Genomic DNA, 13,296 nt, shown 5'->3' on the forward strand with positions numbered 1-13,296 from the left:
TGTTTTATTTCTGATTTCTGTTGTTTTATTGTAATTTTAGTTTATAATTTTTGAAAGATCTATATTATTGTTTTATTTCTAATTTGTGGGTAATTTTATGTAATTTGTATAATTTTATTTCTGATTTTGTGGGTAATTTTTTATAATTTTGTGTGCGGCGTTGGGTTGAGGTGGTTTCGGGTGAGCGGTGTTGAGGTGGTTTCGAGTGAGCAGCGTTGGGTTGAGGTGGTTTCAGGTGAGCGGCGGTTGATTTACTGGTTAGGGTAGGGATTTGTGGTGGGTAAAGGTGGTTTGGGTTGGCGATGGTGGTGGTTTCAGGTGAGCGGCGGTGGGTTTTCGTTGTTAGGGTGGGCAGAAGTGGTGGGTAAAGGTGGTTTGAGTTGGCAGTGGGTAAAGGTGGTTTCAGTGGTTGGTGAGGCTTGATGTGAAGTTCAGTAGTGCGATTTTTCTTTTTTTTTGTTTTTTTTTTAAAAAATTTTGGCGACGGCTTATGGCGCTCGCTAATTCCAAAAATTGCGACCGTTGATATAACCAATCGCAATTTTTAATTTTTGCGACCGTTTTCTAAACAGTCGTTGAAAATAATTAAAACGGTCGCAAAAAATTTGTGACCGTTAAACGGTCGCAATAATAATTTTCTGCGACCAGGTGAATAACGACCACCACCTTACGACCGTTTTTACTATAATCTGCGATTGTCAGTGACGGTCGCAATTTGGCCTAATTTTAGTAGTGGCATACATTATTATTTGTAACAACTATATATTGTTTAAATTTTATAAAATTTAGTATTTGAACTTTTAAAACCGTGCAATTGCACGGGTCCTATACTAGTATTATTATAATTGTGAAGTTAAGTAGAATATTTTTTAGCTTAATTAATCTAACTAAAGGGATCGATCGCGATTTATTATGTTTTGCTTAAAATATTTATATTGCACATATACAAGTAAGTTTTTAATTATTTAAATTGTGCATCGCACGGGATTAACCTAGTTTAATATTAATATAATAATAATAAATAAATAAATTAGTGCATTACCAAAAAAAAACGAGGAAGGGGATATTATCCCATGGATGATGGAAATGTATAATAGTGGATTGAAAGTTAATAGAGAAATATAACATCCTTGTCCATGGAAAATACGTCGAAAACAATGAAGTAAAAAAAAAAAACAAATCAACAACCTATTGAGCAGCAACCACCAAAAATTGTTGCAACAGCGACGACGATGAAAGAGAATTAGAGAAATAATTGCAACAATAGCATAAATAAGAAATTAGAGGTCAAGAAGTGGAAAATGAAGAGATAGAATTAGCCAATTATGTCTCATAAGAAATGGGGATTTGAAGTAGAAGCTGATACACTTATAGGAGTTGAGAATTGAATAAGCAAATTTTAGAGCCATGGTTTTTCTTCAAACAATGGTGAAATAAACAGGGGAGGAATAATTGAAGATGAAGTGTTTTCTTTTTTACAACTTGTACGCTTACCCATGCCACCTAAGCCACCTCATTATGATTTATGTTAGCTAAACTCTTGTTTAACACAACTTGAGTTAACAAATATAAATAATTATCAGAAACCAAATGTAAAATCCTTATAGGTGAAAAAAAGGGAGAGATTTTTTTAAGGTGAAAATTTGTAAAAGTGAGGTCATTGTATTATACTTAACTCCAGTATATGTTAAACGAGTAAGTGAATTTGTTAGCGTATGAAGTAGAGCACCATCCATATCTGATATGATCCATGACCCAATTCATCCATCACCCTCTCTTCATCCATTTAATAATGTAGTGTTTTCGTCTTATTTAAATTGGGTGGATTGGGTTAGCAAATAAATCTTTCTTATTGCCATCCTTAAAATGTAGATTATCGGATTATGTACTTGATATTATTTCAAGTTAAATAGTTTGGGATTTATTAATATTATCACTTCATCATTGACTAAGTATTACTAGTAACTTGTACACATTAAGTTTTTTTAAATTATATATATATATATATAATTTGATTTTTTCCCTCCAAAATGCAAGTATGATGCCATATTTTTTTTCTTTTTTAAGCTACCCTATTTAAAATAACTTTGAAAATATATTCCATTTGATTTTTTAAATTTTAAATTTTGGGTTTTCTACACATATTATGCTATTTAGTTATTTACGAGTTGTTAACAATAGTTAATAATATAATTTAAATGAAATTTCTTAATTAAATATGAAAATTATGCACTTTCGGGAATTGTATATTCATATTTAATTAGAAATTAGTTAGGAAAAATGAGGGAGTTATTTTCTTTCAGTAAGTGTTGAAATTCTATAATTCAATTCTTATTTTAAAACGTGCATCGCACGGGGTTAATCTAGTTAAAAATATAAATATAATCATCTAAATATCTACACTCTAATACCTGTATACTACTACTCTGGTACTTGTATGTGAAATTAATAATTGACTTGATGCTAGAATTGATTAGCCTTATAGAAGTATTTAGAGTTGAAAAATATATTTTTCAAGGTTTCGTACTTATAAATAACTAGTTCAAATCCCGTGCTATGCACAATTTTACAATAGTATTTCATTATTTATTTATTATACACTATACAAAACAAAATCATTAGAAATAAAAACAAACATTAAAAAAAAAGTACAATAAACATTGTGATATACGAAAAGATTAATCTCAATGTCTAAAATTATATAGTACATTTAATGTGAGAAGGAAGGAGCAGCAACGTTTTAGTATTATTAATTAATATGAAAGCATACTCTTATTCTTAAAAAGTATTCACTATTCATGTTATTCTTGTTGGTAACAAAAAAAAAAAAAAAAAAAAAAAAAAAAAAAAAAAAAAAAAACCGTTTTGATAATATCCTAATTAGTATTTTATAATATTACGTAACATTTCTTATTGTTTAGCACTATATTTTTCAATTTAAATTAAGTTATTATTGTTTGCCATCATTCCCTAAATTTAAAGCCAAAACTTAGTTTTTTCCTCAAATATAATAACAAACTTCTTTTAATAGCACAAAAAGGCAAAATTGGTCTCAACACTCTGAAGTAAGGCTTAGATGCACTCCCAACACCCTGAACTAAGAGGCATAGCCAAAACACCCTGAAGTATTAGCTTGGGTGCATTGATATTTCTCAACACGCAAAACAAGGTATTTCTTTCTTTTTTTTTTTTTTTTTTTTTGCAAATTTCGAGTTGAATTTGGACCCATTAAGAGTAAAATGACCCTCAAAACCTTACCCGGACAATTTCCGTCATAAAAAATAACAACACGCAAAATGAGGTATTTCTATTATTTTTGGCAAATTTCGAGCTTAATTTGGATTCATAAAGGATAAAAATGACCCCCAAAATCTTAGTCGAACGATTTCCGTCACAAAAAATAACAACACGTGAATCAAGATATTTCTCGACACGCAAAACGAGGTATTTCCTTTTTTTGCAAATTCCGAGCTTAATTTGGAACCATTTAGGTTAAAATGACCCTCAAAACCTTACATGAGCAATTTTCGTCACAAAAAAATAATAACACGCAAAACGAGGTATTTCCGTAATAATAATAATAATAATGGAAAATTTAACAACAACAAACAAACCTTTACCCCATTCTCCCAAAATGTACTAACCTTTAAATCTTCCCAAAATAGACAAAAGTTTGCATTTTTTTTCCCAAAATGAACCCAAATGACCAACAACCTGTACAACCGGTCATTTTATTAATTTTTCTTTAATTAACTTATTTTTTAATTAAAAACCTTTAATTATTTTTTACAAATCAACAAAAAAAATTAAAAAAAATACAAATAAAAAAAATCAAACCACTCTCCCCTTATCCCAGTGCCAAGACTGCCAACCATCCCCTCCTCCGCCTTTCCGGCCACCACTACCCTCCCACTTCATGGCTTCACCTCCCATTTTCGACCATCCCCTTTCCAGCCACCATTCCCCCTCCCTTTTCCACTACATTTTCCGACCATATGATAAGTGCATAATATATCGTATTTTTAGTCCCTATTATTAGTCTCATAGCCTCGTTATTTTAGTTAATTTATGAAATTATCGATTTTAATTATTTTAGATTCTATTTTATTTAGTATTTTATTTTATTGCTATTTTTATAATAAGTGGTACTTAAAATTATGTTGTGTGTTTTTGGTAGGAAAACAAGAGGAAAATTAGTGGGCCAAGATTATACAAGTAAGATTATTGGAGTCTACTTGTATCAAAAACCACTTGCAACCATGATATATCAAGAGGAGGGAAAGAAATTAGTGGACTTGGAAAATAGAATAAAATTGTTGAAACCCAAAGACTCATCATCAAAGTCACGGGTCATCAAATCACCAAGATTCAAGAGCCAAAGAAAGAGAATAAAAAAAAAAAAAGAGATAAGAAGGGAAGGTGAAGAAAAAGGGCGTGATAGCCAAAACCCCAAAAATACCGAGCAGTTCTTCTTCCTCAACAAATTATCCTCCGAAATTCAAGGCAAGATATAGATAAGATGAATCTCTATCTGTTTTCCCTAATTATCTCTTTGATCCCGGGAAACCTAGGTTGTTTTTGCTTATAAAAACTCCCAATTATTCCCTCTCAATACACACAACTTAACCAGAAAATATACGAGTGAGGTAGTCCGAGTGACTCATAATTGGGCAATTGGAGCAGAGAAGGTAGCCATTGGAGGGAAGCTTAGTCTCGAGTCCAAGGTTGAACGAGAACGACGACAATTCGCGGGGTCGAATTCGGGTCTTGTACGGTTGTTCTTGGGAGTATAGTTCATAAGTCTTCTTACTCAATTGTTCCATTTACTGTTATTTTGGATTGTTTTTGCTAAGATTGATTAATTACTTTTATTGGATTATTGGTGTGATGATTTGATTATTGATTTTATAATCTATTTGCATGGTTTATTTCAATTTACGGCTATTTGAATTTGCTAGGTATTAATTATTAATTTTGCAGTTCAGCTATGATTGTTATCTTTCTATTGTTGGATTGTAAAGTATTGCTATCTATATGGTTGAGCTTAGTTTAAATTGTATAGAAGAGTAGTCCCTAATTTTAAATCAAGTCTGCGATTATGGTTTGGTTTAAGTTAGAGAGCAATTTCAATCTAAATAATCTGACATTTATGTGATCGGATTAGTTAGGACTAATGAGGTCTCCTAGATATTAATGCTGCCAAGACTAATTCATGCAAGTTGCGACCATATTTGTGTTAATTAGATTGGTTTAGAGTCAATTTCGGCTTAGTTCAAAATTGGTTTAAAATAAGGGAAGGCAGGGAGTCTTTGTTACTAAAGTCTCTACAGTTAGTCTAGTAATTTAATTGATTAATTATGCGAGTCCGGTTTATTATAATCACCAATAGTTTAATTTGAGTAAATTTTATTAAATGAATATTGTCTGTCTAAATGTTGTTTTTATGCTACTGTGTTAACAATAAGCTGAAAATCTGAAATGCATTATTTAGTTAACATTCTGGCAGCATAATATACTCATTATGTACTTGTTTTATGAAATATTTTTCAGGTGCATGTACGCATACGATAAAGAAGCAAGACTTCACCGCATAAGAGCGTACATAGACTTGTTAAACGAAGCGAAACCAGATGAGCTTCTTCATATTTTCAGTGCTGAACCAGCACTTGAAATAGAAGATCCATTGCCGATCAAATACAACCACATGGCAGAACAGACGTTGAAGGAGCTGGGAGCCCCTAAAACAGGGGAAGATCCTCTTTGCATTGTCTTTCCGGAATTAGAGAATCCTCTCAAACTGAACTCAGGTTTCCTTAATCTTCTCCCTAAATTCTACGGGAACGCAGGTGAGAATCCTTATAGACATTTAAAAGAGTTTAAAGTAGTATGTTCTTCCATGAATCCCGAAGGTATAGAACAGGAACACATTAGAGTGCATGCTTTTCCTTTTTCTATGCAAGATCCTGCTAAAGAGTGGTTATATGAACAACTTCCACCTAGTTCTATTAATTCATGGGAAGAATTAGAAAAAGTTTTTCTTGAAAGATTCTTTCCTGCAAGTCGTATAGGTTCTATTAGGAAGGAAATTTGTGGAATTAAACAGAATAATAATGAGTCTTTATATGAGTATTGGCAACGTTTTAATAGGCTTTGCTCATCTTGTCCACAACATCAAATCAGTGAGCAATTGCTAATTCAATACTTTTATGAAGGGTTGTCACCTAGTGATAGAGGTATGATAGATGCATCTAGTGGGGGTACATTAGTTGATAAAACACCGACTGAAGCTAGAAAATTAATCTCTAATATGGCTCAAAATACACAGCAGTTTAATACTAGAAATGATGTCAAAAGAGTAAATGAAATTGATTTAAGTGGTATTCATAATCAATTGCAAGAAAATTCTCAACAAATTGCTACTTTGACTACTCTTGTTTCTAAAATTGCTAGTAATGAGTCTAAATCTAGAGTTTGTGGTGTTTGTTCTGATTTTTCTCATACTACTGATGTTTGTCCTACTTTGCATAATGAAGATGTTAATGCTTTAAGTGGTTTTTTTGGTCAACCCTAAAGAAAATATGATCCTTTTTCACAAACTTATAATGAGGGTTGGAGAGATCATCCTAACCTTAGGTATGGACCTAGACCACCATTTCCCCAATCTAATCATGTTAGACCATTTGTTCAACAAAATTCACTGCAACAATCTGGTACATCACTAGAGGATTTAGTGAAACAATTGACTAATCAGATAGGGCAAGTCCATAATCAGGGTGCTCAATATCAGAAGAAAACTGATACTCATTTGCAGCATATAGACACCCAAATTGGTCAAATTTGCACTTCTCTTAGTAACTTGGAAGCTCAAATTTCTGGTAAACTTCCTTCTCAAACTGGTCCTAATCCTAATGAAATTGTTAAATCTGTTACACTTAGGAGTGGAAAGGAATTGAGTGGACCTATAGTTAAGCGAAGAGAAGTTGAAAAAGAACTAGAAGTTAGACCTAAGGATGGACCCAGTGATGGTAAGGAACTAAATAATGAGAGTGAGGGGAAAGGTAATTCTAATTTTGATGTCTCTCGATTTAAAGATGTTCCCCCATTCCCTGCTAGATTTGCTAAAGCTAGAAAAGATGCTCTTGATAATGACATTCTTGAAACATTTAAAAAAGTTGAAGTTAATATTCCTTTACTTGATGCTATTAAACAGGTACCTCGTTATGCAAAGTTCCTTAAAGAGCTTTGTACTAACAAAAGGCAATTTCGTCCTTCTGAAAAGGTAAGTATGGGGGAGAATATTTCATTTGTAATTCAAAAGAAACTTCCTCCTAAATGTAAAGATCCCGGTATGTTTTCAATTCCTTGCAAGATTGGTAATTCTGAATTTGAAAGATGCATGATAGATTTAGGATCTTCCATTAATGTTATGCCTAAGTCAGTGTATGAAACTTTAAATGTGGGATCTTTGTCAAAAACTGATGTCATTATTCAACTGGCTGATAGGTCGAATGCTTTTCCTATAGGAGTACTTGAAGATGTTTTAGTTCAAGTGAATGAATTAGTTTTTCCTGCTGATTTTTATGTACTTGATATGGGAGATAGAAGTGATAATGTTCCTTTATTGTTGGGAAGACCTTTTCTAAAGACTTCTAAGACTAAAATTGATGTTCATAAGGGTAATTTAACAATGGAATTTGATGGCGAGCTGAGGTGATCAAATTTAACATATTTGATGCTATGAAATATCCTTGTGATGTTAATAATGTTAGTGTTATTGATTCTTATGATGCTATTGATTGGATTGCACAGGAACTCTTTGATAAATGGTTTGATAAATTGGTTGATTTGGATATTCTTAATGACGATAATGTTGAATTTATTGATTCCGTGAATTCTTTTGATGCGATTAAATCTGATGTCATAGATACAAATGAACTTGATGTTTCATTGTCATGTTCTAAAAACAAATTGGTCCCATCTATAGTTAAAGCACCTGAATTAGAATTAAAACCACTGCCTGCTAATCTGAAATATGTTTTTCTTGGTGCTAATGATACTCTGCCAGTGATTATTTCTAATTCATTAAGTGACTTACAAGAGGAGAAATTGGTAGATGTGTTAAAAGAACATAAAGAAGCAATAGGATGGACTTTAGGTGACATAAAAGGAATAAGCCCTACCTTATGCATGCATAGAATCTACTTAGAGAAGGAATCTAAACCTATTAGGCAAGCTCAACGTAGATTAAATCCTGTAATGATGGAAGTAGTTAAAAAGGAAATTCTTAAGTGGTTAGATGCAGGGGTAATTTATCCAATTTCTGATTCTCAATGGGTAAGTCCTATTCATGTAGTACCTAAAAAATCGGGAATAACTGTGGTGGAAAATAATAAAGGTGAACTTGTACCCACTAGAGTTTCTAATGGATGGAGAGTATGTATAGACTATAGGAAGCTAAATCAAGCTACTAAGAAAGATCATTTCCCTTTGCCTTTTACTGATCAAATGCTAGACAAACTTGCTGGACAATCTTTCTTTTGTTTTCTTGATGGCTATTCTGGTTATACTCAAGTTGCTATTGCTAATGAAGACCAAGACAAAACCACTTTCACTTGTCCTTTTGGTACTTTTGCTTTTAGGAGAATGCCTTTTGGTTTATGTAATGCACCTGGTACATTTCAAAGATGCATGATGAGTATATTTTCTGATTTAATAGACCAAAATATGGAAGTGTTTATGGATGATTTTACTGTTTTTAGTGATTCATTTGATAGGTGTTTACATGGTTTGTCTCGTGTTTTGAAAAGATGTGTTGAAACTAACCTTGTTTTAAATTTTGAAAAGTGTCATTTTATGGTAGAACAAGGAGTAGTGCTTGGACATATTGTTAGTGCTAAAGGTCTAGAAGTTGATAAAGCAAAAATAGAAGTCATTAGTTCACTGCCTTACCCTACATGTGTTCGTGGTGTTAGATCATTTTTAGGGCATGCTGGTTTTTATAGACGCTTTATTAAGAACTTCTCTAAAATTGCTTCTCCATTGTGCGCCTTGCTTGCTAAAGATGCTACATTTGATTTCGATGATGCATGTAAAATAGCTTTTGATGACTTAAAAGAAAAGTTGACCACCGCACCTATTATTAGACCTCCTGATTGTACATTACCCTTTGAAATAATGTGTGATGCGAGTGATAAAACTATAGGGGCTGTTTTAGGACAAAAGAAAGATAAAGAGTCTTATGTGATTCATTATGCATCTAAATCACTCGATCCTGCTTAATGTAATTACACCGTGACTGAAAAAGAAATGTATGCTGTAATTTTTGCTTTGGAGAAATTTAGATCTTATTTGCTTGGAAGTCATGTCATTGTGTATACTGACCATTCTGCACTTAAGTATTTGTTGAACAAGAAAGAGTCTAAACCAAGGTTACTTAGGTGGATGCTGTTATTACAGGAATTTGATTTAGAAATTAGGGATAAAAAGGGTGTTGAAAATCAAGTTGCTGATCATTTAAGTAGGATTGTACCTAGGGAGGACTGGCCTGTGATGAGTGAATTTTTCCCTGATGAACAACTGCTTTCTTTATATCACGTTGAAACACCATGGTATGCAGATTTGGTTAATTACTTAGTAACTAGGACATTTCCCCCTTTTCTAACTAAGGCCCAAAAAGAAAAGATAAAATCTGAATCTAAATATTACATGTGGGATGATCCTTATTTGTGGAAATCTTGTCCTGACCAAGTCATTAGGAGGTGTGTAGACAAGCCAGAGTTTGATTCTATTCTTACTTTTTGTCATGTTTTTGAAAGTGGAGGGCACTTTGGTCCAAAAAGGACTGCACATAAAGTCTTAGAATGTGGTTTGTATTGGCCTACTATCTATAAGGATGCTTATTCTTTTTGCCAAGCTTGTGAACGCTGCCAGAAAACTGGGAATTTGTCTAAAAGAAATGAAATGCCTCAATCTGGAATTTTAATATGTGAAATATTTGATGTATGGGGTATAGATTTTATGGGTCCCTTTCCCTCTTCTTTTGGTAAGTTTTATATCATTCTTGCTGTTGATTATGTTTCCAAATGGGTAGAGGCTAAGGCAACTAAATGTGATGATGCTAAAACTGTGGTAGAATTTGTTAAGAGTCACATATTTAATAGATTTGGCATGCCTAAAGCAATTATTAGTGACAGGGGTACTCATTTTTGCAATAAGACATTTGGTGCTCTTCTTCAAAAATATCATGTGACCCATCGAGTAGCCACTGCGTACCACCCTCAAACTAATGGTCAAACTGAAGTGTCAAACAGGGAAATAAAGTCTATTCTGGAAAAAGTGGTTGATCCTAATAGAAAGGATTGGAGTCTTCGATTAGGAGATGCTTTATGGGCATATAGAACTGCATATAAAACCCCGTTAGGTATGTCTCCTTTTAGACTTGTGTTCGGAAAAGCTTGTCACTTACCCGTATAAATACAGCATAAATCATTTTGGGCTGTGACACAATGCAACTTAGATGATGATAAAGCTGGAAAAGAGAGGAAGTTACAATTAGGAGAATTGGAGGAGTTAAGACTTGAAGCTTATGAGAATGCAAAAATATACAAGCTGAAGACCAAAGCATTTCATGATAGGATGATAGCCAGGAAATCATTTAATATTGGTCAAAAAGTTCTTTTATTCAATGCTCGTTTAAAATTGTTTCCTGGAAAACTTCAATCTAGGTGGCTTGGCCCCTTTACTGTTACTAATGTTTTTCCTCATGGTGCAGTAGAAATCAAGGATTTTAATACTAACAAAGTTTTCAAGGTTAATGGTCATAGGTTAAAGCCATTCTATGGTCACGCTCATGTGTCCATGATTGAAGATATCTTATTCGAACAAGCATGAAGGAAGAATGTCGAGCCAACGACATAAACCAAAGGCGCTACTTGGGAGGCAACCCATGACTTATTATAATTTTATTTATTTAGTTGCCTTTATTATTTTCTTTTGCTTTTCTTATAAGTCAGTTTTTTTTTTTTATTCTTCTATTAAAAAAAAAAAAAATTTCACGCCTGGAGAAACTTACTGGATGTTTTCGTATTCATGCAGATCCTATGTGACACATTTAAGCTCACACAAAAACTGCCCCAGCAAGCAAGATGCTTAAATGAGTTTTGATTACAAGAATTGAAGCTGACAAAAATAGTCACCAGTTAGACGTGATTCTTGTGCACAGTACAACATCACATAAGCATTCAAAATATCAGAATGTGCATAACCAGCTAAGTGTTCTGTCCCTTGTTCCTTATTTTATGTTTCATTGAGGACAATGAAAGGATTAAGTGTGGGAGAGGGGCTGTGAAAAATCCTTGCTGCTGTATTCACATTTAGTGATGTTGTTTTGTGTTGATTGGTGTTTTTCTCTTGGAATATTTGCTGTTTACAGGTTAATAAAAATTTTGGTTTTGTCCTAGTTTAGGGGAAATGCTGTCAGAATTTACACTTATGCTATTTTGTCTTAGACAGCATATTCTATTGGATTTCAAAAAAAAAAAAAAAAAAAAAAAATCGGCTTGTACAGTAGGAAATCCAAACTGAAGTGCAAAATAAATTAGTGTAAACTGCTTAAAAAGATTTCAATTTCCTTATTGTCATTAATTGACTTGCTTTGGATCGCTTAAATGATATGTAAAGATGGCATAAATCCTTCATTAATATTGTTTGTGGTATGATGGATTGCTTTCCCTTTGTGCGATGAAACCCGAAAGGAGGGCCACGAACCTCGTAAGACTCAAATTTCATCATATTTACCCTCCTTCTTGATTGCTTAAGTTGGGACTTGCATATTAGCTTCCCGAGATCGATGACCAAAGTGTGGGAAAATTGATAAAAGGCATATTTTTCTTGATTAGAACTTTCAGAGTTGTAGGCTTTATTTATGTATTTTACTTCACAAATAATTCCCTTTGCTTACCCCTTTTGTGCCTAAATTTCCTATTTTTGGCTAAACTGCATTACAAACTTTTGGCCTATACCAATGTCATGCTAAATGGAGTAATTTTATTAGTTGGATATGGATTATAAGTATTGTAATGTCTACAAAAGTGGAAGGGATTGTGTATAGGAAAATGATGACTTCCTAATTTCAAAAAAAAAAAAAAAAGAAAAAAAAAAGTGGTCATCATTTGAAATAAAGTTTTGGTATTTAGGGGTTTGTGAACTTATATCATAAAGGTTGTGCAAATTTTTATTGTTTTAATTACTCTTTTAGCATGAAACTTTTATTTTACCACCACATTCCTAAAAGTTTCCTTACCCTTAACCTTAGCCCCATTACAAGCATATAAAAGTCCTTTTTGATATCCCATTGCACTATTGATCTCTTAACGGTGGAGGGTTAGATTTTGTGCAAGTCTTGATGAGGGTCATCAAATTGAAGTGAGGTTAGAGCTAAAATGGTTGAGCATCCCTAGGGTGAATTCAAACTTAGGGGAAAGAAGCGGTAAGATTGAATGGTTAATGAAGGTGCTAAAGTCTTGTTTTGTATCATGATCCATTCTTGTTAATTGTGACATCAAAATATTTTGCAAAAGAAAATTGAAATTATACTTGAGATATGGTTTATTTTGTTAATTGGTTTGGATTAATCTTATTGTACATCTTGATTTTGATCGAGGACGACCAAAAGCTTAGTGTGGGGGAATTTAATAAGTGCATAATATATCGTATTTTTAGTCCCTAATATTAGTCTCATAGCCTCGTTATTTTAGTTAATTTATGAAATTATCGATTTTAATTATTTTAGATTCTATTTTATTTAGTATTTTATTTTATTGCTATTTTTATATTAAGTGGTACTTAAAATTATGTTGTGTGTTTTTGGTAGGAAAACAAGAGGAAAATTAGTGGGCCAAGATTATACAAGTAAGATTATTGGAGTCTACTTGTATCAAAAACCACTTGCAACCATGATATATCAAGAGGAGGGAAAGAAATTAGTGGACTTGGAAAATAGAATAAAATTGTTGAAACCCAAAGACTCATCATCAAAGTCACGGGTCATCAAATCACCAAGATTCAAGAGCCAAAGAAAGAGAATAAAAAAAAAGAGAGATAAGAAGGGAAGGTGAAGAAAAAGGGTGTGATAGCCAAAACCCCAAAAATACCGAGCAGTTCTTCTTCCTCAACAAATTATCCTCCGAAATTCAAGGCAAGATATAGATAAGATGAATCTCTATCTGTTTTCCCTAATTTATCTCTTTGATCCCGGAAAACCTAGGTTGTTTTTGCTTATAAAAACTCCCAATTATT

The 13,296-nt window shown here is 32.8% G+C and overlaps 1 protein-coding gene across 1 annotated transcript; it reads left to right on the forward strand.

Annotated features, from left to right (window-relative positions):
- The first annotated feature begins 3,296 nt into the window (after positions 1–3,296).
- LOC145643099 (uncharacterized) lies at positions 3,297–7,714 on the forward strand. Its single transcript, XM_081694262.1, has 3 exons — positions 3,297–3,301; positions 5,551–6,551; positions 6,723–7,714. The coding sequence occupies exons 1-3, from the start codon at positions 3,297–3,299 to the stop codon at positions 7,712–7,714; spliced, it is 1,998 nt and encodes a 665-aa protein (XP_081550388.1).
- The last annotated feature ends 5,582 nt before the right edge of the window (positions 7,715–13,296 follow it).

This window comes from Chenopodium album, chromosome 8 (genome assembly GCF_948465745.1).
Source record: "Chenopodium album chromosome 8, dcCheAlbu1.1, whole genome shotgun sequence".
NCBI lineage: Eukaryota > Viridiplantae > Streptophyta > Magnoliopsida > Caryophyllales > Amaranthaceae > Chenopodium > Chenopodium album.